This window comes from Chrysemys picta, chromosome 7 (assembly GCF_011386835.1).
Source record: "Chrysemys picta bellii isolate R12L10 chromosome 7, ASM1138683v2, whole genome shotgun sequence".
NCBI classification, from domain to species: Eukaryota; Metazoa; Chordata; order Testudines; family Emydidae; genus Chrysemys; species Chrysemys picta.
This window is the reverse complement of record NC_088797.1, coordinates 19468064-19493114: the sequence shown is the minus strand read 5'-3', so window position 1 is coordinate 19493114 and position 25051 is coordinate 19468064. Positions and strand designations below refer to the sequence as shown.

Here is a 25051-nt window from a genome sequence, read left to right as displayed (position 1 = left end):
TTTTCTTGTTGCAGATAAGTGTAGGTACTGCAAAACGAATGCCTAATCCACTAAGACCAATATCCTGGTTTAGGCCCAAATCCAGTTCTGTGAATTCAGACGCTTTCACCTGCACTGAATCCCATTACTTCATGGCCACAGTGGGGCTCCAGGGATGCACAAAGATCCCCATTGAAGCTATTAAGTTTCAATTAAGTTAATGGGGCTTGATTCAGGCCCAGTGTTCCACCCTAACAGAGCCCACTACAGGATCAGGGATTTGGTAATCAATATATGATAGAACCAGGAATTTTTCTGAAGCGTTACAATCAACTAAAAAACAACAACCACCACCACCTTCTGTTATGTAGTTGTTGTAGGAATATCACCCAAAAGGACTACAAGGTCTCATGCAACAAAAGAGAAGAGATAAATCATTTTTTAAATAGGAAAAAAAATGTAAACCTCCCAAATTGGCAGATAGACTCAGGAAGAGAGACAATAAGGAACATACCCCATACTTTTGAAATTGACTAGATTTCAAGTTGCCAGTGCCCCTCTAAATTACTCTTTTTCCTCTTATGCTGCACACAGTAGGGATTCACTGAAATTTTTAGTGGACAACAATACGTCTGATTCACTTAGGGGATGATCATTACTCCAACATAGCATTTCATTCTTAAATATTGGAAATCATGTATACTGTAATTCAAGCAGTGTAAGTTCCTGTGTGTGGCACTTCACCATGTGAATAGATCAGGGATATATATGAGAGAGAGAGAGAGAGAGCACGCGCGCATGCACACGCACTTGGCAGGTAAAGTCAAAATATGGCTGTTAAATATCAATCATTACACTTGTCACACAAATGAGTGGCCATTGCAAAAAGGGCACTGGATTATTAGCTAATGAGGGGCAAAAAGAAAAACCATACAACCCCTCCCCACCCTTATCAATTGCCTCTCTCACAGTATTTGATTGTTTTTCTCTAAACCCCAAGCCCTGGAGTTAAGTGATTTTGAGATCTGAGATTTCAGGGGTTTTTTAATTAATTAATTATTATTATTAACGTAAGCGTCTTGCCTTCCAGGCTGCAGAGAAAAGCTTGGGAATGACCCTGTGACCGCTGAGGGCTCAAAACCCAGAGGCAAATAAAGAGACCCCAACTTAAAAAAACCAATCTCCTGATCTCAGTGGGCAGCCCCTGTCCGCTGCTCACGGCTCCCCGCGGCACTGTCCCTACTGGCTTTAGCGCGCGGCTCCCGGCAGCGCCACTGCGCACGGAGGAAAGCGGCTCTCCCGGGAGGGCGCCGCGGCGCGGTCACCGTAACGAGGGCGCTGCGCCGGGACTGGGACCGCGGCGACTCCCCCGCCCTCAGGCTGCGGGGCGCGGCGCTCGGGCGGCTCTGCCCGGGGGAAAGAGTTACAGGACAGTCGCGGATCCCTGTACAAGGCGGCAGCAGCGGCGCGGACAGCTGGGCAGGGCTGAGGGCTGCTCCCCAACCCCGCGGGCCTAGGCCACAGCAACGCCCGCCGCACCTGCTACGCACGCTGACCTCCCCATCATGGCGCCGGAGAACCCACCACCCGCCCATTCGCGCTTGACGGCACTGTCGCAATCATTCTGGCTGTCTCCGCTCAGCTGCGCTTTACGGCAAGATGGCGGCTAACGCGGGGCCGGGCACTGTGTTGTTTACGGGCCAGCTCTGTGCGCCGTAACCTGTTTCCCGTGTCCCGGCGCAGAGGCGCCATGGACCGTAGGAAGAAGCCACTGGAGGTCACGGTCGCCTCGGTGAGTACTGCCGGCCAGGGTGGGGGCAGCCGGGCGGGTAGGTGTCTGGCCTCTTCCCCCGATAGCCCCATGTCCTAGGCTGGTTCCCGCTGCCCCCCAGCTCCGTTCTCCAGACAGATTCCCCCTACCCCACCTGGGGAATGGACCCGCGGGGGGTGGGCAGAGGAAGGGGAGACTATACTCGCTCTCCTCCCCCAAGGTGCTGAAGAAACCCACCCCCTGGGGCGAGCAGGGTAGCTGGGTCTAGCTGCTCACCGCCCTACAAGCCTGGCCTCGCTCCTCCTAGCGCTGTGAGCGCATCGCAGCCAAGGCTCTGCACAGCGCAGGAAATGCCGTCGTGTTGTGATTGTACCGCTCCAGCTCATCCCCTTTTCGCCAGGGTATGTGAATGGCAACCCTCCACCTGGCTGGAGGCCGTAGATACAGGGATTCTGCTAGGTGAAGACACAGAGATTAAAGTGGTGTGGTGCATCATCATGGCATAATAAGACAACACCACAAGGTGTTACCAAGGTGTAAACATTTGTGGGATGTCCAGAAGGCCAAATATAAAAAGCTCCTACTTTCTGATGTACTACAGCAACAGTAAAGGATTTTAGAACCATTTATAACGGGTCGGTAACCTTTCAGAAGTGGTGTGCTGAGACTTCATTTATTCACTCTAATTTAAGGTTTCATGTGCCAGGAATACATTTTAATGTTTTTAGAAGGTCTCTTTCTATATGTCTAGAATATATAACTAACCTATTGTTATATGTAAAGTAAATAAGGTTTTTAAAATGTTTAAGAAGCTTCATTTAAAATTAAATTAAAATGCAGAGCCCCCCAGACGGGTGGCCAGGACCTGGGTAATGTGAGTGCCACTGAAAATCAGATCGTGTGCCGCAGATTGCCTACCCTTGATTTATAAGATGTTCAAGGTTCATGCAAGAACAGAAGGCCATTCACATCAGTTTTAGTTCCTCCTGGAAAGTTCCCTTGGGGTTTTATTCAGTTGGTTTGTAGCTCATGACAGATAAATTAAATGGTTTTGTATCTCTGAGCTATTTTATTGTAGTTGGTAATCACACTTACATGCAACACAAATTAAATTAAGCAAAACTTGTACTTACTCAGTTTTTAAGAGCCCTCTAGGAATTCTTTCCTCCTACCCAGGTAGCACCTCTTTCTGAGAGGATACATATTAGAATTGTAGCATTCATCTCTTCACCAGAATTGGGTCCTGGTGAGAACACAGCTACTTTATACCCCATGTAGAATAGGAGAAACAGCTGTGCCTTGTATATCCCAGCTGGTGATCTTTATTTTCCTCTACCTATTGAGTGTGTTTATTGTTTGAAACAGGGATGAGGTGCTACTGGACAATGAGGGTTCCCTTAAGAGCTGTAAAATGGTCTGTGTGCCCTGTTACATACCCACAAAGTTATATAATCCTTGGGTTGGTCTAAATACAGAAGGTTCAACATAATCTAAGAATAGTCTTTCTCCAACCTTCATCAGAAAACAAAATGCCGCTGAGTAAACATGGGGTATTGTCTCTTGCCTCACCCCCAACACCTCAACCCTATTAATAAAAAATAAATCCTAATGTAAAAAATGAATAGTTTGCACTTAATACCTTTTTTCCAAATATCTCAGTGTGTCTTTCTATGGGATGCTGCTGTGCTTTGGCATGGCAGTTGTAGCCCTGTGACCTTACACTTTCCCCTTCAAATACAGTACACTGAACACTTTACCTGTGCACCTATGTCAGTGCTGAATTTGCTAATGTTACTCAGGCTATATTTAGGGTTTGTATTTTGTGAAGGAGATGAATGTGAATGTATTTCCTGATTGTTTTTGGAGGCAGAAGGAGGTTTTGTGAAGATGCATAGTCTCTGACTGTCATTGGAAATGTCTTCTGTGGACATTGGGGTACAGTTAAGTGATTCCTCCACTTAGGAAGGAAAAATCAATTTCACACATACAGAATGGGAAAAGACTGTCTAGGAAGGAGTACGGTAGAAAGGGATCTAGGGGTTATAGTGGACCACAAGCTAAATATGAGTCAACAGTGTGATGCTGTTGCAAAAAAAGCAAACATGATTCTGGGATGCATTAACAGGTGTGTTGTGAGCAAGACAAGAGAAGTCATTCTTCCGCTCTACTCTGCTCTGGTTAGGCCTCAGCTGGAGTATTGTGTCCAGTTCTGGGCGCCGCATTTTAAAAAAGATGTGGAGAAATTGGAAAGGGTCCAAAGAAGAACAACAAGAATGATTAAAGGTCTTGAGAACATGACCTATGAAGGAAGGCTGAAAGAACTGGGTTTGTTTAGTTTGGAGAAGAGAAGACTGAGAGGGGACATGATAGCAGTTTTCAGGTATCTAAAAGGGTGTCATGAGGAGGAGGGAGAGAACTTGTTCACCTTAGCCTCTAAGGATAGAACCAGAAACAATGGGTTTAAACTGCAGCAAGGGAGGTCTAGGTTGGACATTAGGAAAAAGTTCCTAACTGTCAGGGTGGTTAAACACTGGAACAAATTGCCTAGGGAGGTTGTGGAATCTCCATCTCTGGAGATATTTAAGAGTAGGTTAGATAAATGTCTATCAGGGATGGTCTAGACAGTATTTGGTCCTGCCATGCGGGCAGGGGACTGGACTCGATGACCTCTCGAGGTCCCTTCCAGTCCTATAATCTATGATTCTATGATTTCCCATAGCTTGATATATTCCCTTGCTGTTAAGGGTATGTTTAAATGGAATTAAGGTTGGTTAAGTGAGACATTCCTATTAAACATTTGTTTATGGAGCATCCTTCATGGGAGGCTAAGTTTCTACAAAAGTCCCAAATATGAAAGCAGTAGGTAACTTCATTCATACCTAAGAGGTTGTCAGACCTCAAACATAACATGAAATAAGGTGGCATTTTGCTGTTCATTTATTTTCTGTGATATACTTTTGTTTGTAGTCTAAGCATCTCTCATTGATTCATTGAAGTCTTTGATAGTTTCACTCCATTATTTTTATTAATGCTCCATCAGCGTTTTGTGTCTCAGTATAATCTAGCAACTTAATTGAAACACAGCAATTAAAATAAATAGGGTTGTATCCAAAACATGCATTTAATGAACTTTTGCATTAGCACTTCTGACAGTTCAGGAAAAGCTTGGATGATTAGCACCATTGTGTTTGTGGAAAATTTTAATATCAAGGGCAACCAACAGCCTGGTTAAATTTCTTGTAGAAATCAGTTTACTGTAGGACTGACTGAAGAAGCCATCAGATCATAAATGTTTTGTTGGTTGGTTGTTTTAAAAAGGGACTCCCAGACTCCTGAAGGCAACTGTTCCAAAGCAATGCACCTGCTGAGTGAAGTTTCATGGGCCCAGATTCTCAAAGATATTTAGACACCTACCTCCCATTTAAGTCAATGGGTATTAGGTACCTAAATACCTTTGAGAATGTGGGCCTTGATAACTAACATTTGTGGTGATGATTAATACCAATCGGAGTTACATATTCATATTTATAAAAAAGAAAGTCTAAAAGCAGCAGGGAAGAGAAGGTACTTTTTGAAAAGACTAATGTCTATCAGCTAATTTTTTTTTTTTTTTTGGGTAAAAAGGAAAGTTTTGCTTGCCAGCAAATCTCCTTAGGGGTTACTTTTTAAATTAAAAACAAACTATTGTTAGTTTATTACAGTCTTTGGTTGGTATTTGTATGGGATTATGCCCATTTTGTTCCTGCAGATATTCCATTTTGGAGTGAAGGATCAGTAATAGAAGCTTTTAATTAACTTATTTAACCACCTAATCATAAATTATGTACTGTCTCATTATTTTAGATTACATATTGTTGCAAATATCACAAAGTTCTTCCTATTCAAATCACTGCTCCTATTTTCTACATCAGAAATGCAATCAGTTTATTTTATTACAGGTGTAAACTCTTGATTTCTCACATAAGACACTAGAAGTTCCCTAATTATTTTGTTAAAATGACTTTTGTTGTTTTTTATTGTGGCTGATGTAGTTGGTAGATTTAAAGGCTGAACTCTTCCGAAAGCAAGAAGAATTCAAGAAGGAAAAACTTCTGAAAGATGCTGGACTCTCTGTAAAACCCCAAACAACAAACAAGGTAGAAATAAAATATCCATCATTACTCGTTATTTTTCTGTTTTTCTTTCAGTTTTTCTAGGCATCTCCCAGAATTGAAGAACAAGCCATTAGAAAATCTAAAAAGTTAATACAGTGTTTCATTTCCAGTTGTAGGACAAAGGTTGTGATGGCTTTATAATCAAATTTCTATTGACTCATTTCCAGTTGAGTCTCTCTCTCAAAAAACAAAACTCACCATTCAATTATATTGCAAAGCTGCATTTAAATAATCTCTTAATCTATGTACTCTACCCACCTGTGAGCCCCAACCTCCTTAAATGCCAGTAAGAAAAAATGATCTTTGAATTTTGACAAATCCATGATCAGTTGGACTAGGAAAGCACTTTCCAGAGACAATGAACCTTCTTGGAAAATGCCCTGCCATCAGCTCCTATTCATTTATATTGGGGAAAATAATATCCGATGCACTGCAATCTCATACTTCAATCTCTACTGCAATAAAACCTCTGTTCATTTTTCTAAAATAACATATTTCATAAACCTGACTTTTCAGTCATGTTCAGATTTAGTTTTAACATTCAGACCAAATGAATTTGTGTGATCTTGTGGCTATCTTGTTGTAGACTGAAGTATTATTGCTATGTTTGAAGACCATGCAGCATTTTTGCCTTTACATGCTAAAAGTTAGACTTGTTACTATGTTATGTGTAGAACTAGAAATAGACATCTGGAAGAATTATGCAAACAGATCAGAATTAGGTGTCATTTTGAAGAAAATGGTCAGGTTATAACCCTGAAAAATATCAGTCCCATAACAGGCTATGTAATTCTGTATGAAAAGGTCAGTGACTAAGGTATATGAAGCTTTATAAAAGTTATTTTTGTTGACCATATCTAATTAAGAACCCAAATTCTCTTGGCATATGAGAGATACTGTACACTATACTTGTATCAGTACTTCTCACACTAAGTCTTTGGCATCATTCTTCCTGATAATCTTCACTTCCAAGAACAATATGAATTATTTTTAGATTTGCTTTTCCTTTAGTAATATTGTCCAGTAAGCAACTATTATCTTTATCTATAGCTGCTCAAGAATAAAATTTGTGTTCCAAATTTTTAAATAAAAAATCATTAATTTATGTTAACCCCTTTGTTGGTTCTCCTTCCTGTGCTGTCATAAATTTAAGACACATCTGCTACTTTCCACATCACAGCATCAGGATTATACAAAGAATGTTTAAGCAGATAAATAACTCCAGAGCCTTTCTTTTTTTATTTTTATTTTTTTTAATGGTCAAATAAGGTTGAAATCCTGTGTTTTAAAAACCTATGTTCCACAGAAACCAAACATTTGGAATAAGCAGAACACAGGGGTTTCAAGTCGAGCTGAGAAAGATGTTGAGCAGAAGATAGAAGAAGATCAAACGTTAGAGAAAGCGAGGTAATTTTTAAGTTACAGTAATACAAATAAATAAGAGGAACCAAACGCTTTGTAGAATTTTTTTACACTTGTAACAAATTGCATAAAATAAATCATGCAAATAGCATAATGCAAGTAAAAGTGGCAGCTATTCAGTTTTCACTGGGATGCAACTGGTTCATTGCTTGTTAATGTCTCTTCACTCGCTGCACTGTGAGACATCTACACTTACATTATTGTATCCACAGAAATTTGACAGAGTATAGATTTTCTTTTAAAGCATTTTCTTCCATTTCAGTAAAAGCATGGATACAAACACCACAATCAGTATTTTGTGCTCCAAAGAATACGTATTTATAAGTTTTGCAGAAAACTCTCTCTTACCTATTTAATAAGATATATGTTTTTGAGGAAAATTACAGGTCAATGACCTGAGTTGGTTAGTTGTACAATTAAAATATACTTTTAAAATGTGACATCTGCTGGTTCTCTGCTATAAATTCTCCATCTCTTATGAATACATAGGTGTAAACCATTCCAGGAGCTAGTTTTAAGATATTCTTTCTGGTTTCTGTGTCCATTTAGATCAGTGGTGGGCAACCGCGAGACAATGTTTACATTAACTGTCTGCAGGCATGGCCGCTTGCAACTCCCAGTGGCCACAGTTCGCCGTTCCCGGCAAATGGTATCTCATGTCTTGTGTCTCATGCAGTAGTATCTCATACCTTGTACACTGTGCTCCATATCTTGTTGCCTTAAAGTAATTACCATAGAGAGGTTCTGGGCTGATTTACAGTTTATCTTGGTCTGTCATCTAGATAATTGTAATTACAGAGATATACAATACTTACATTACATGTTGCTACCTATTTGATCATTTCATTGAAGGTGAACTATGTTACTTTTTATTAAAAATCGTTCACAATACAGACTAATCAGGAATCTGTATGTTCGTAGAAATGTCAGTTACCGTTTAAAACAAAATTCCTCCTTTGCTTAGCTGTTAAGATTTGAATTCTGGGTTCTACGATTCCACTTGCTATGGTTGATAACTTCACTGATACCTTCAGCAGTATAAGAAAAATGGTGCTTTTCCTGCAGTGTCCCCTAAGCCATTGTTTGGTAAAAATTCTTGCAGTTCATCTCTAAGGGAAAATATCAAACATTTATTCCATTGCAGTCTAAATACTGAAAGACTTTTCTGTTTGTGATGTACTTGGAATCATACTATAAATATAACCTGCTTTTTCTTTAGGCAGAAACTGGAAGAGAAAGCAAAGCTGTATGAGAAGATGACAAAAGGAGACTTTCCAGGTGAACAAAACCTGCATAAAACCAGTATATATTTTAAAAACCTTGCTTTTATTTGGTCACTTTAGAAGCTGGCCACCTTAACTGTCTCATTGTTGACAGCTGTTGTGTTATAAAATACAGTACTTCTGTTAATCAATAAATGTAGCTTTTACACTAAATAAGCTTTTTGGAGGCACAGTGTACAAGCTGATTGATAAAGATTATTTTTGCTGAGAGAGAAAAGCTAGTGCTAAGCAAAGAATATTACTTTTTGAAGGACAGTCTGCCCTAGGAAAGAAATGTGGGAATCATTTGGCTTGATCATCAAGCGAGAGAAATATATTCTGGTTTCTTAGTATAGAACTCTAGAAAAGTAAAGTTACTTTGTCATTTTGACATCCTTGGCTTTTATCTATGCTTCTGCATGCTTCCTTTTCACTATATGAAGAGTTTAACTTGGGAAAGAGAGGTGGTGACTGGCTGGTCCATATGTGAATGCCAGTAGCTAGTAGGGTTTGACTTCTCACCTCCCAGCTTTAACAATCTCTAATAAATATACATACTTCCACTTTCCTCTCAGCACACATCCATCCTTTGTGTGATGTGACAGTTAATAGTAAAAAGGCTCAATTCAATTTAATCCTTCAGTGCTATCACTTTCACTAGTTTCTATGTGCAAGCTCCATCATATAAAATGTAGTCTCATCATTCTTCTCCCTTTTGGAAAGAGAACTCAAGTGACTGCTTAGGTGCATTCTACATGCAAAGTGGACCTTATATTAAATTCAGTCTTAAGTAATTGTCCTCTATGAACACCATCATTGGTAACTGAACTATTGAATGTAGTAGCCTGCTGTACCCATTCATCTCTTTCATATTCACAGTTTACTTGTCAAAGAACTATTTTATTCTTTCTCTTTAATAAAATTAGCAATGTTAAATCTGTTACTGCCAGTTTCATTTTCATGTTAGGACTTGAATTAGTATTGTAACTGTTAATTAGCATAAAGATATATTTTTTTAAAGATGGTATCATCACAGTTGCTGTGAACTTTTTTCTGGGGTGTATATATAATTAATTGCTTTAAATAAAGAAAGTTTACATATAGCTGAATTTTCTTGACACTAGATGAGATTAAAGCATTGTCTGATAGTATAGTCAAGGGCATTGTTGGCAGCTGTGAAACTGATTGTGGCTATTCCATATTGATTCCTTGCTCAGTTGTTCTTTTGATGCCTGTTATCTAAGAATTGATTTTTCTGCCCTAGATGAAGAAACTGAGGATTTGTACCTTGTGGATTTCACTCAGAAGATCATAGACAAACGGAGAGAAATACAAGATCTGCGTGAGAGTGAAGCTGCTAGAAAGGCATCAGAACAGGAGGAAGATGAAGAGAAGTCACTACCTGAAATAGAAATACCACCCCCACAGGACCCAAATGAAGAATGGTCGGTAATACCGTATGGACAGAACAAGTCTGACAAATCTGTTTTTATTTTTTTGATAATCTCATGTGCATTTAGTCTAGTTTTATAAAACATCTTGAATAAGGAATCATTCTGGCTGATACGAGTCCATCACTTGTGATTATAACATTCTTTCCCTTTAAGAAGCATTTTTCCACATTTGTCTTCTCACCCTGCAGGAAAGACTCCAGGTAGAATAGGTTATTTGTGTATAGTTTAAGATTAATTTGTTTTTTAAATCTATGTAAAATTTTGAGTTGTTTTATCTAAGTGCAATTATAGTCTCTCTTCTTATGTCAAAACTAAGAGCATGTAATCGTGTGAAGATACCTCCTCAAATCCAACTCTTTCCGTTGGATGGATAACCATGCAGGCATTATTGATCTTTATGAACTAGTTGAGGGAAGACTTCCATTATATAGACCAGATTATGTAGATAGACCTCCTTTCTAAAATAGGGTTACATTTTCAAAGTGAGGAATGGGATGTTTAGACGCCAGTCCTATTCACAAATAAGATTTTGGGGTCTGGTACCTATGCAGCCGTTTGAAAATCAAATAGTTAAAAATTCGCTTCATAGGGTTCTTGTTTTTTTGGTTTTTTTTTACGCTTGAGATCACTGAGACAAAATGTTAAACTAGGTAATCTACCAGTTATTTTTCTTTTAATGCCATTATATTAAAGAGGAGAATGCAATAGGTATTAGAATACATAATTTATATGCCTTACGGAGCACATTATTTCCCCTTACTTTGTCTCGTCTCTCAACAACATTGACTTGCTTAGTGCAGCTGGACTTGGGAATTCTAGGAGTTTCTGTGTGTGGGGGAGGCTGGGCTGTATGAGAGCTAAATCATTCTTATCTAGTGCATAAGGTAATTAATTTAAACTGAGCCTTTTTAAATTGAAAAGGGAAAAGCTTTGATCTTCCAGAAAGAGATCCAGAAGTTCAAAGTTTCTCAAACTGCTAACAAATTTGCAAGTAACTTTTCCTTCCACAACTATGAATTTTAAACTGATGACCCACAATAAGATGCTGTTTTAAGTACCCAGGGTTTTGAGATGTATTGATCAAGAAAATGTGCTATAAATAAGAATGATATTAAAAGGGCTCATACGTTTTCCTGCTGAAGTTATGGGAGTTCTGATCCTCTTATCGATGCAGACTGTACATCTGGTGTGTCCTGCATGAAAGCATTATTTAACTAGACTAATTTTTACTGAAACAACCCTGCTCCCTTTCAAGTAATTATTTCCTCCGATCACGTCTTTCAAAGTCAGCAGTAGTTTTGGGTTTCTGGCATTACTGTATGTACAGATTTTCTCTATATGGAAGAAGATAGTGCTTTACCAACATTTCTTTAAGCTCCAGAATTTAAACTACCCATAAAAACCCTTCTGTAGTTAAGTTTCAGGTAACCAATAGTCTTTCAGCAAAGATACTGTAAATAATTATGAAACCTAGCTAGTTAGGTATTTTTTTTCCTGTCTGTTCATAAAGAAAACAATGTATGCAGATGGAAGTTTTACTCCTGTAATCAGCTTTGAACAACAATAACTAGTCTGAAAAGTAGAATTCCAGTTTTTCAATGTATTAGTTTAAGATAGGAGATAATGTCATTTTGTTTCTTACAGCGTATGGGGATAGTGGGCCCATAGTGAAGAATTAAAAAGCTGTAAACCTGAACAGATAGAAATATGTGGTACTAGTATACTACTATGTCTGAGATGAAATTGTCAAGTTATTCTGTGCCCTTATCAAGTTTAAATATCATAAATGTAAGCCAGTGTGTTCACCTTCCATATACTTTTTCAGTACTTGGCTTCACCCCACCTCAAGAAAATGAAAAAGACCATTCTAATTATTTACTGATAAGCCTCCAGGAACATTATTGTCTCAACACCCTGCACAATGGGGCTCCAATCTCATTGGAGGCCTTTGGGCAGTACCATAGGATTAATACATACTACTAATTATTCTCCAGCCATGTGTATACTGTGTGACCAGAGGTCACAGATTATCGTTAAATGGCACTAATACTAAGCTCTAAGGGTATGTCTACACTACAGTTAGACCCACAGCTGGTCCATGGCAGCTGACTTGGGCTTGGGCTAAGAGGCTGTTTAATTGCAGTGCAGAAGTTTGGGCTCGAGTTGGAGCCCGTGCTCGGGAACCCTCTCCCCTTGCAGGGTCCTAGAGCACAGGCTCCAGCCCGAGCCTGAACGTCTGCACCACAGTTAAACAGCTCATTGGCCCAAGCCCTGCAAACCTGTGTCAGCTGGCACGGGCCAGCCATGGGTATCTAATTGTAGTGCAGACATACCTTCAGTGCCCTTAACGTTTATTTTAAAAGCATAACTTAATGAAAGAATAAATCTTTAAAAGTTTAGTATCTTGGGACTATTTTGTACTCTGGTTCAGCGATGCTTTGTCGGCTGTGTGTCTCGAGTTTCCTAAAACAGTATAACTAGAACTGCTTGATGCTAAAGAACTCTTTGTAGCATTGGTGGACAATAAGTACCTCTGTTTCTTATTCTCCCCACAGTTTTAAGTGGAGCATTCACTATGATAAATCGCTTTACATAAAGCACACTATGTAAAGGGAGCTTCAAAGGAACAACGTTCTGCTTGATTTCCTAGGCTTTTGTTAAACCAGTTGAATGATCACTGAAGCTCTTAGTAAATGAGCCATAGACTGATAATTGCATTATACTGTAGCAATTTAATATTTGTGTGAGAAGTCAGTGCTGCATCATTATTTTCACCACAGGAAGCAAATATTATGCTTGCAATGTTATTTTGACTTGGGAGCTATGTGACATTGTAACTTGTAAACCGTTTTCAAACTGTCTTATCATGAAGGAAGACAGTTGGCTCAAAATGAGATTGAATAAAATATATCAATGTGATCAATCTGTCAGGAATCCTGTTTAAAAATATTTGTTAAACTGGGCCTATTAACTGTTAGGATGGAGGTAACTTTAGCACCCTGAATGTGAATATTCTCTATGGAAAGTATTCAGTTAATTTTTTTATCCTTTGGATAAGAGTTCTATAAATCTGAGAATATAAATTGTGTGAAATTCTTTTTACTTCCATTGCAGGGTTGATTATGTGGATTCCTTAGGCCGATCTAGACGCTGTATGAAGAAGGATTTGCCAAATCTTCTTAAAATGGATAAAGAACTTCAAGGGAAAAGGTATGGCTTCTCTAAAGCAAGTATTTTTTCCCACAAGATTTCATAGATTTCATTATGTGTTTTATGGGAGGAAAAGAGTTTATACACACACTTGGCAGAGTGGTATAACCAGATTAATGTCATTGAAGCTATCAAAGTCTTTGACATTGGTGTAACTGCAGAATTTGGTCCAATGTATCAAAAAAAGATGAGAATATTCAGTGCATGGTGGATTTAAATCAACAAGCAGGAAACCTTGATTTAAATCACCAATTTGAATCATGGTTTTGCATTTGTACTTTTAAATTATGTTAAAAGGCTGCAGGAAGGCAACACACACACACACCAGTCATCACTGTTGGTAACCATTAAAACATGATGCTTTGCAAATCAGCCTTTACACTGAATTTGGTGCTACTGTTTGGTAACTAGGAAGATACACCATCTGTACACATTTATTTAAGCAATTACATAGCCAAACTTATTTATTCAGATTTATTTTTACATTTGTATTATGTTAGAAAATGCTGAATCATGCATTTCTTAATTACTAAATTAATTTTCTACTTGTGATTTGTGTCAGTTGCATTTGGATGGAAATTGGAATTCAGTTAAATGCACAAAAGCAGCAATTTCAGAATTCTACTTTAAAAATTCTGGATACATAAGAAACAAAGTAAGCTTATTAAAACATGTCTTGTATTTAAAACTAACTGCTTTAGTAAACAAAGTAAGTAGTATTTATAGTTAATGTATTGAACTAATTGTTTCTAGTTGCCATGTCCTTCAAGATTTTAGAACTAGGAGATCTCATCCTCTCACATAAAGTTTATATTCATAGATTGGAAGAGAAAAACAAGCTTTTCTGCTTTTTCAACTCCAATTGGTTTCTTTATTTTTGAATTAGCTAGTCATTGAACTGAAACTAGTTTGAAAAAACTGAAATAAAGAAACTATTCTCTCTGCACCTGTAGAAGAGTAAACTGATGTCAAAAACTAGTTTAGCAATTCAGCAAACTCTGGGTCCAGTTCCATAGTCTGACTTTCTTTAAAATTTAGCAGCAAACATGTACTGCTTAGTATTATTTTTTGTATTTAATCTAAATGATTTTAATAGTTTAAAATAAGTGTGGGCCTTAACATTAGATTGACAATTTTTAAAAAAATCAAATTTAATTTTAAATGTTTGTTTTTTAAAAATAAACCTGTATTTAATTTGATTTAAAAAAAAAAAGATTTCTTTAATTTATCAACTTCTACTCACCCTTATCCAGTGTGTTTAGAATGTTATAATATTTTGTGTGGTGGTGGTTTTATCAAAACTTCCTCTGTGAACACATGCATTTGTCCTAAGCTATTTTATTTCACTGGCAACTGAATTAATCCTCTGAAAAGTGTGTGGCATATTCACGTTTTAAATGGTGCCTGAGTTGAGGCCATGTATGCCAAACTTAAATACACAGAATTTTTATAAACTTTACTAAAGCTTAGATTCTCATGGAAAATGCTAATGAAATCCACAAACTTCACTGTAGAGCATTGACTCATATTTGCCCTACAAACAAAAGTTTATTAAATTAATTTAGCAGCCTATTGGATACTTGACTAATTTTTTTTAAACTATGGTCCTTCTGTAGAAGTTGTATTTTAATGTGCCCTAAACCTAAAGAATCCCAGCAGATATATATATTTTTGTCCTGGATGATCTGATTTCAAGGCTTTTAATAAAGTCAAATACATAACGTTCTGAGTGAATTTGTTAGAACTCCAGTTGTATAGTTAATTACAGCTATTCTGATAAAACTAATGGCAGAAGTGCAAATTATATTGGAATGAAATGTGCCATAATTGAGCACTTATATTATTGAATTGTAAGCTTTCCTCCTTGAAAATTCTGCAGCCTGTTCTTTATAATTCAAAACAGAATGAAGAAGTACATTCTCTGTATTCACCTAGATAAGTGGTCTGCAATCATATTTTGCTCTAGCCTAGCTAGATTATGAGGGAGAGAACTGTTTCTGCCTCCCAAGGGAAAACTTAAAAGTATTTTCTCCCTCAGCTGCTGATGTTCCTCATTTAAATGTTTCGTTATTTTACATTAAATAAATGCTGTTCACGTTTTTGTATTCACTTCACTTTAGTGAAAGTGTTGTTGTTATTCTACTTTTGGTGACTATTCTGTTGAGCACTGGTCATGGCCCACTTCTCTTCTATTTTCAGTTATTAGTGACTTCACAATGCCTGTGAAAATGGTCTCAACTTCTTCTTAAGGATCTTTAATTAATTAGAATTATTTTATTGTGCTGTGCCAGATGTGGTATCCTATCCTTTCCTCCCTACTGTATTCTGTAATGTACTATGAATTCTCATACTGTGCTCACGACTGTAGTATCTTGGTGCCTTCTGTTAGTGTTCTGCAAACCAAGTCCACACTTCTGATGAGTAATTAAAAATGGCTTAGCTGTTGTCATACTTTCATTGTTCAATACCAAAGAACCTTTACATTTGTTTGGGTTTTGTTTTTTACTAGACACGGCATTGAGGAGAAGACTCTATTGTCTGAAGATATGAGACGAGAACTTCAGCGGCAGCAATGGGAAAGAGAGGAAGAAGAGGCCCTAAAGAAACCTGTGGGACCCATACATTATGAGGACATTAGAGAAAATGGTTAATATTCATTCCTTTGTATGGTTTACCTTCACTGTAAGATGTTTTTTAGAGGAAGAAGGTGTAATTTAACATGAAGTATAAAAACTACTCCAGTAGAAATATATTCTCACCTTGTTAAACTGTGTTAGAAATAGCCACTTAATTTACAAAGGGATAGCATGCATTCATCTACTGACAGAAAAAATAAATCAGGAAAAAACCTCCTGGTCTCCTAAGAGAAGTTGCTGGGAAGCGTCATCACATGAGTCAATTAAAACTAGACTGGACATAACACTCTAATGCTATTGTCGGGAAGGGCAATGGGCAAGATGACCTAATGAGTCTTTCTCCAATAACTTATATCCTGGTGCTTTCAAGGCTGCTGCAGCTGTAAATCTGATGAAATCTAACTGTTGAAAATTCTTCCTTTCAGAGGCCAGACAACTTGGTGTTGGCTACTTTGCCTTTGCTCGTGATAGAGCACAGAGAAATAAGCAAATGGAGACTTTGGAAATGCTAAGAGAGCAGGTATGAAGCTCATAGTAGATCCGTAGCCTGTGCTGGGAACAGCCTTGGCTCCCCATCTTTATATATTATTTTGGAACCTTGCACTGTATACCATGTAGTAAATATGTTGGCAAATAGTAGTAAAACCAAAACTACTTGTGTAAGATGTTGAACTGCAGAGCATCGACACCTGTAATTGTCCACTCATGATCTTTGATGCTGAAAGGCATAATATTTAGAAATAATTTTTCAGTGGAAGTAACCTGAAGTCTGCATGTAAGAAAGTGTTCCCTTATACATGTATTTACTATAGTTGTGTCAATTAATGGATATTTAGACTTCAGAAAGCCTCTTGCATGCACAGTTGCAATAATTGTACATGTGCAGTCTTGATAAATACACAGCCATGGCTCAGTATCTTTACATCTCTTCCACATGCCTCTCTAAAGCAAGCTATTTAGAACAGAGATATGTTTTGTTTGGCATACTTAGCCAAATTTTACTGTACTATGTTCACAGCTTAAACCAATGGTAGTAAGTATTATGCCTGGTAGTGTGTGCAAGTTTGGATTCAAGGAATGGGGTCATTTTCCTCCCCATTGAGACAATGCAGCTGATAATCAGTTCATTTCTGGGTATAATTGAAGGAGATGCACAGTTGATTATAACCAAATACAGGATTAACTAATGAACATTTTCGGTTACTGCTAAGACCACAGATCAAAGGACTAAACGTGAACATTTAAAGGAAAAACGAAAGGCAGTTCTGAAAACAAGACTTTCTAAACTTAAAGCAAGAAAGATAAAGAGACTAAGAGAAGATGGACTAGAGGAAGAAGCAAACAAACTGGAAAATGAAGGTATGGTCTGTAACAAGTATCTTTGTTTTAAAACAATCATTCTCCCTCAGTATCGTGAAAAAGGATTCTGCTCAGATTGAATATCTGTGTTTTGAATATCAACATTATATATTTTGAATATATTAAATTGTGGCTTTGAAAAAATTAACAGTTGAAATTAATTGCACATAGGTATAAAATCATATGTACTAAAAATAGTTCTTCCTGTGGAGAGGAGAGTGTTGTGTGCATTGTGCTGCATTTTAGGTTCACACCTGCCAGGAAGAATTATGCAGGTCACCATTTAAATATATGCAACTCTAGCTTGGAATGATTTTTTTTTTTTTTAATGAGCGAGGATAAAAATGATACCTCAATTAATTGGCTATGAAGAAATACAAGCAATTTGTGTAGAGCTATCTTGTAGGGAATGTCAGATACTGTATATTCATAAAATTAAAATGATTGCAGGTGGCAATTAAGGGCCAGAATCTGTATTCAGATGACTGTGCACAGCTATCGGAGGCATACATTTGCCATTAAGCCTATAGCTTAATTTATGTATGCAGAAAAACCCCTTCTGCCATGTGACTTTTGTGAGAGTTGTTTTAAGTAAAAGGTTCAGTATGTACAAATGGACACATTCGAAAGCTTATTTGTAACTTGGTGGTACAAAAAAGAATACCCTCTAGTAACAGCAGTCTGTGGGTGAGCACGATGGGATTAAATAATGCTACACAATTGAGTGTATGTCTTTACTGCAGAGTTAACTTGAGGTATCTATACTTAAATTAATCCACTTGAGTGAGAGTGGCCACACTGTGAAATCACACTCAAGCTACACAAAGTGGTTGTGTTCGTGGCTATGTTGTGTCAACTCAACCTTTAGTCTAGACCCTCTGATGGCGGATGTGATTGCAGAGCCATTGGCCATTATCTTTGAAAACTCATGGCGATCGGGGGAGGTCCCGGATGACTGGAAAAAAGGCTAATGTAGTGCCCATCTTTAAAAAAGGGAAGGAGGAGGATCCGGGGAACTATAGGCCAGTCAGCCTCACCTCAGTCCCTGGAAAAATCATGGAGCAGGTCCTTAAGGAATCAATTCTGAAGCACTTAGAGGAGAGGAAAGTGATCAGGAACAGTCAGCATGGATTCACCAAGGGCAAGTCATGCCTGACTAACCTAATTGCCTTCTATGACGGGATACCTAGCTCTGTGGATGAAGGGAAAGCAGTGGACGTGTTATTCCTTGACTTTAGCAAAGCTTTTGATACGGTCTCCCACAGTATTCTTGCCGGCAAGTTAAAGTAGTATGGGCTGGATGAATGGACTGTAAGGTGGATAGAAAGCTGGCTAGATGGTCGGGCTCAACGGGTAGTGATCAATGGCTCCATGTCTAGTTGGCAGTCAGTATCAAGCGGAGTGCCCCAAGGGTCAGTCCTGGGGCCGGTTTTGTTCAATATCTTCATTAATGATCTGGAGGATGACGTGGACTGCATTCTCAGCAAGTTTGCAGATGACACTGAAGTGGGAGGAGTGGTAGATACGCTGGAGGGTAGGGATAGGATACAGAGGGACCTAGACAAATTAGAGGATTGGACCAAAAGAAACCTGATGAGGTTCAACAAAGACAAGTGCAGAGTCCTGCACTTAGGACGGAAGAATCCCATTCACTGTTACAGACTAGGGACCGAATGGCTAGGAAGCAGTTCTGCAGAAAAGGACCCAGGGGTTATAGTGTACGAGAAGCTGGATATGAGTCAACAGTGTGCCCTTGTTGCCAAGAAGGCTAACGACATTTTGGGCTGTATAAGTAGCGGCATTGCCAGCAGATCGAGGGACGTGAACATTCCCCTCTATTCGACATTGGTGAGGCCTCATCTGGAGTACTGTGTCCAGTTTTGGGCCCCACATTACAAGAAGGATGTGGAAAAATTGGAAAGAGTCCAGCGGAGGGCAACAAAAATGATTAGGGGGCTGGAGCACATGACTTATGAGGAGAGGCTGAGGGAACTGAGATTGTTTAGTCCGCAGAAGAAAAGAATGAGGGGGGATTTGATAGCTGCTTTCAACTATCTGAAAGGGGGTTCCAAAGAGGATGGATCTCTAGACTGTTCTCAGTGGTACTAGATGACAGAACAAGGAGTAATGGTCTCAGGTTGCAGTGGGGGAGGTTTAGGTTGGATATTAGGAAAAACTTTTTCACGAGGAGGGTGTGAAGCACTGGAATGGGTTACCTAGGGAGGTGGTGGAATCTCCTTCCTTAGAGGTTTTTAAGGTCAGGCTTGACAAAGCCCTGGCTGGGATGATTTAGTTGGGAATTGGTCCTGTTTTGAGCAGGGGGTTGGACTAGATGACCTCCTGAGGTCCCTTCCAACCCTGATATTCTATGGGTCAGCAACCACACTCAAATTAAGGGTTTTTGTGTGGATGAAACTCAAATTAGAGGCAACACTCAAATTACAAGCTCTGAAAAAGGTGAATGTCAGAAATCATATAAAGGGAATGTGGCCTCATTTTACAACTTGCAGATATGAATTTTTGAGTTCTAATCCCAGCTCTACACTGGCGCCATCTATGGTATTGAATCACACTATCTGCTTCCTCATCTGTAAAATAGAATTAGTACTTTCCACCTCTCAGTAATGAGAGAGTGCTTAAATGTAAAGTGCTTTGGAAATACTTAACATTGATATACTAGTTCTGCATTATTCTTACAGAGCAGAATAAGATCACTAAAGTGGAGATATGTGCGAGTAATGTTTTCACTCTTTCCTAATTTCCCATCATCAGTAGAACACTCAACCTATTCCTATGTTATTAGGCAATACATTTTCAGCAATCTCTTCTTTTATGCTGAAAAGCTAATGAAGGGTCATAGATTCATTTCTAGATTATCTGGCTTATCCACAATGGCTTCTGAACTAATGCACAGTAAATTAAAAACAAATCAACAAAAAACACCTCCCCAGTCAGATGCATTTCATTCTAATTAGATAACTGCTGTAGACATTATCAGTCTGAATGTGGAGTAGCTCTTGTCATGTATTCATCCTATAATATTTGAAAAATAAACCTATATCCTGTTAATAACAAATTTCTTTTCCCTTTTTCAAAAGAAGAGGAAGAAGTTATTGGGCCACTACCAGCTGAACCAGAAGCCCCTGTGGCCCCAAGAGTTGCAGAAAGTAGAAAAGTGGAGGTCATCATTCAGGAGAGAAAAGATACAAAGGCTGGTGTGCCCTATGTTCGAGAGTGGGATAAAGGGAAAGGTAAGACAACTGAACTATGAACGTAGCATGGTATAGTCAAAAACACTGTTTGTTAATGGGATCAGAACTACTGTCATTTTTATACATTATGAAGCTGAGAAGTAAAGTAATATACTTTCCCTTTCCCCTTCCCTTTTAAATTTACATTGTCATTACTTTTTGGTGAGCCCTAGAAAGAGATTGACAGCTTTGACCATGACATGAGCAGCTGCTGTAACATAACATAGTTTTCACACAGGTTATTGCGTTCCGTACAAAGATACTGATGGAGGAAGGTTGAAGTGTGAATTTTTTTAGTTTATAACCTATCCTGATATGCAAAAATAATTGCTGTAACCTGACACTATGTGGTATGGATGGGCAGGATGTGTCACACAGAAGAGCCTAAGCTCTAAATGCTTGAGTAAGTAGAGTATTGCACCAAATTACATAAACAGACACCATGGAGGCAAATGGAGTAGTGCGAGGTCACTTTCCCTAAAATACTTCATCGTAGAAGTGAATTTTGAGGGAAGGATTTGAAGGAAAAGCAGAAAGGCTGTTGGCACACACTGAGTGGAGGCTGTTCTGTGATTCTTGTGAAGGATGGTGCATGTAAGAAGATAGGAAAAGGGGAAAAAGAGAGGAAGCAGTGAGAGAGATGTAGGCAACGTTGGACAGATCTTGAAGGTGTGGACAAGTAGTTTGAACTTAATGCAAGATAAGTGTGTGTGTGTGTGTGTGTGTGTAGTAGAAAGTAGTAAATTTGGAATTGAAGAGAGGGCCCTCCCTCATAATAAGGTATAGTTAAATATGTGGCTACAGCAATTTGTATCAAATTGTCAAGAGTTAAGTGATGTAGTTAGGACCACCATATTAATTTATACTCAATAAAAATATTTGACTTTTGGCCTTCTGGTTACGAGGTAACATCAACCCTACTACAGCGCATAGGGGTAAACTTAGTTTAACTGGCCAAACTTTTTCTTAAAAGTGAACGGAAGTGCTCTGAAGAAAGTAACTAACTTTATATCTCAATCATTAATGTATGTGTGCCTCCACTCTGCCCGTGCCTTTATTCATGCTGTGGTTACACTTGGAAGCATCTTCCTTTTCCTGAATGCCAAGTGACTTTGCTGTCCTTCAAATCCTTTCTCAAAACTCACTCCTTTCATCTCACTCCCTGCCATTAATCTAATCTCAGGCACTCTGGCCAGAGTGCACCAAAGGAATATTGTGACACAACGCCTGACCTCTAGGCGCTAGAAAACCACTGAAACAACACTGGGATTTACAAAGTTTGAGTTAGGCACTTAGGCTTATATACAATGAATGGGGAGAGAGAGGCACCTTAGGTTGTCGTCTCCTTGTAGGCACAGGGTGGGGGGCTCCCTGAGCTGTTCCCAGAAGGCTTCTTTAGGAGCTGTAGAGCTGCCATCTGCTCTCTCCCAGACTGCCCAGCAACTGTTGGGAACTTCATGTTTTTAAGCCCTTTATTCCACCCTTGACATGATTGATGGGGCCGGAGGAGTGGGGCCAGCCTTGCCCACAGCAGCTCTTTAACCCCTTAGATACCTGTTCAGCATTTATACATTCTGTCACACGGGTTTAGGCAGCAGTTTTGTGCATCACATTGGAGCCAAAACTAGGTCTTAGGTACCTAAAATAGGGAATTAGGCACCTGAGCATTCAGGCCTCTCGCTTCACATTCTGGAACCTGGTTGTTAAATAAAAATAAACAAGACATATATTAATCATATAAATGTGCAGTCTACAGTATTCCCCGCCTATTGATTACTTGTGCGTCTCCCACCTTCCCTGTCATCCTGCCCTTAGCCAACATGATCTCTTGTCATTATTCTCTGGGCTGTCTTTGTAGTTAGATTGTAAGGACCTCAGAGTGCCAGACAAAAACTTTGTCACCTTCTATAACTTGGGGGGCAGGGGGGAGAGGGGTTAGTTAAGCCTCCTGCGTTCATACTTGTGGGGGTATCTCTTTTTAGTCTGTGTTTGTACAGCACCTACTACAATGGAGACATGGGCTATGACTGGGACTCCTAGATGCAAGAAGTAATGGGCTTAAATTGCAATAAGGGAGATTTAGATTAGACATTAAGTGTCAGGATAGTTAAGCACTGGAAAAAATTACCTTAGGAGGTTGAGGAATCCCTCTCAGTGGAGGTTTTTAGGAACAGGTTTAGGCAAAACACCTGTCAGGGATGGTATAGCTCAGGGGTTCACAATCTTTTTCTTTTGAAGCCTCCACAGCATGCTATAAAAACTTCACTGCCCACCTGTGTCACAACAACTGTTTTTTCTGCATATAAAAGCCAGGGCCAGCGTTAGGGGGTAGCAAGCAGGCAATTGCTCGGGGCCTCATGCCACAGGGGACCCTGCGAAGCTAAGTTGCTCAGGCTTTGGCTTCAGTCCCAGGTGGTGGAGCTTCAGCTTTCTGCCCTGGGCCCTAGCAAGTTTAATGCTAGTCCTGCATGGAGGACCCCCTGAAACCTGCTCACTGCCCCCCAGGGGGTCCCGGACCCCTGGTTGAGAACCACTGGTATAGATAATATTTATTCCTGCCTCAGTGAAGGGGATTAGACTAGATGACTTATCGAGGTCCATTCCAGTCCTGCATTTCTATGATTCTATACTATCGCAATACACTTCTACCTCGATATAACGCTGTCCTCGGGAGCCAAAAAATCTTACCACGTTATAGGTGAAACCTCATTCTATCGAACTTGCTTTAATCCACCAGAGTGCACAGCCCTGCCCCCCTCCCAGGAGCACTGCTTTACCGCATTATATCCGAAGTCGTGTTATATCGAGGTAGAGGTGTACTACTAATATAAATGGTACTCTACAACGGGGTTCTGAACCTTTTTCTTTCTGAGGCCCTCCCCCCCCAACATGCTATAAAAAACCTCCACGGCCTACCTGTTCCACAACAACTGTTTTTCTGCATATCCAGTAGATTAAAAGCCAGGGCTGGCGCTAGGAGGTAGCAAGCAGGACAATTGTCTATGGCCCCACACCACAGGGAGCTCCACAAAGCTAAGTTGCTCAGGCTTTGGCTTCAGTCCCGCGCGGCTTGGGCTCTTGCTTTCTGTCCTGAATCCCAACGAGTCTAATGCCGACCCTGCACTCTGGTTTATTTTGGGGGTCTCCCTGAAACCTGCTCACGGCCCCCAGGTGGCCTTCTACCCCTGGTTGAGAACTACAAATAGTGTGTAGACCTAAATTACAAATAAAATTTGAAAAGATAGTTACAAGTCAGTGATTTTGTAAATCAATTTGTAGCACCAAAAGCAGTGTAAGATATGCAGTTCCTTGGTCTGTTTAGAAACCTTTGTTTGCTACAGTTAACATTTGTATTGGATTAGTGTAAAAAAGCCGTCTTCAGAACTAGAGCCCCTTTTTGCTATACATTGTACAAATCCACAGCACCTGCCCCCAGGAGCTTATAATCAGTTGATAGGTTCCTGTACCACTGTAAATGGGGTAAAAAGCTGTTCAGGTCATCTTCAAAGTAAAACGTATTTATCATGAACTTGAGCGGTCGTCACATCATTTCATAGCTACTTTTAAAAATTTGTCATGGGAACTGATTGACTGTAATGGAAGTTAAAATGCCTACCATTGTAATGAAATAAGCACCATCGCAAATTATAGCACATTCTGATCTTGTTGACTACCCTAGCATAATTGTCATTTTTTAATATCTTTGGGTTCGTACTGCTATGATCTCATTTAGAACGTGAATTTCCATTTCAAACAATTCAGTTTTCCATTTCTGTTAAACATTGAAGAATAAATTCCATGTTTTTCCTATCTAATAGAATTTACTTTTGGACAATGGTCAAAGAAATGTGCAGATGAACGAGATCCGGAATTTGCACCACCTTCCAATTACTTTGTTTGTCAAAAGAGAGCCAATAACCACCAAAGCCAGAGTTGGAACAAGCTTGGATCCTCTCATGAGAAACTGGGACAGGAGTCAACACAGAACAAGCAGTTTCCATCGATGCAGAATAACTGCAACAGTTCGGAGGATCAGCAACCAGTTTACCAAAGTCTAGATGACATGTTGTCTTACTACAAACAAATGACTTGAGCTTATCAAAAGCACAAGCAAGAATCTTAACTTAAATAAGTAAAATAGAATTATGTTCTTAGCATTCACCTATTTTTCCCATATTTTGGGGAAATAAGGTTCCTGTAAGTAGATATCTTATTAATGAAAGAAGTCTGTCATGTGAAGTAATGCTGTCTGAACTGTATCACACAACAGCCACACATTTGCTTCATCAGTGCTGTATTGTATTAAAAGGATAAGTTTCTGATGGTGGTATTTAATTGTGATATCTGACACTTCTTCTTTACCCTATAACCCTATTCTTTGTCATTTTCCTGCATTTTGCCCCTGTTTTGAAATTTATGAATAGAGATGTTATTTTAAATAGATAAAGCTTGTTTTAGTCCTTTTTCAATGAACTCCCCACCCCCACCCCGAAAGGGACGTTGTTATAAGAGCTAACTTCTAAGAAGTGTCAAATTGAGACTACTCTGACAAA

The 25051-nt window shown here is 39.1% G+C and overlaps 1 protein-coding gene across 2 annotated transcripts; it reads left to right on the top strand.

Moving 5' to 3' along the window:
- Nucleotides 1–1329: 1329 nt before the first annotated feature.
- Nucleotides 1330–24817, top strand: CCDC174 (coiled-coil domain containing 174). 2 transcript variants are annotated; one of them, XM_008168036.4, is made up of 11 exons: nt 1330–1771; nt 5782–5886; nt 7211–7311; nt 8546–8604; nt 9853–10033; nt 13157–13252; nt 15762–15898; nt 16314–16408; nt 17100–17247; nt 20349–20498; nt 24317–24817. In XM_008168036.4, exons 1-11 carry the CDS (start codon nt 1730–1732, stop codon nt 24589–24591), a joined length of 1389 nt encoding a protein of 462 aa, XP_008166258.2. In that variant the 5' UTR covers nt 1330–1729; the 3' UTR covers nt 24592–24817. The 2 variants fall into 2 exon arrangements, with proteins under 2 accessions (XP_008166258.2, XP_065406973.1); XM_065550901.1 differs by having other exon boundaries at nt 20346–20498.
- The last annotated feature ends 234 nt before the right edge of the window (nt 24818–25051 follow it).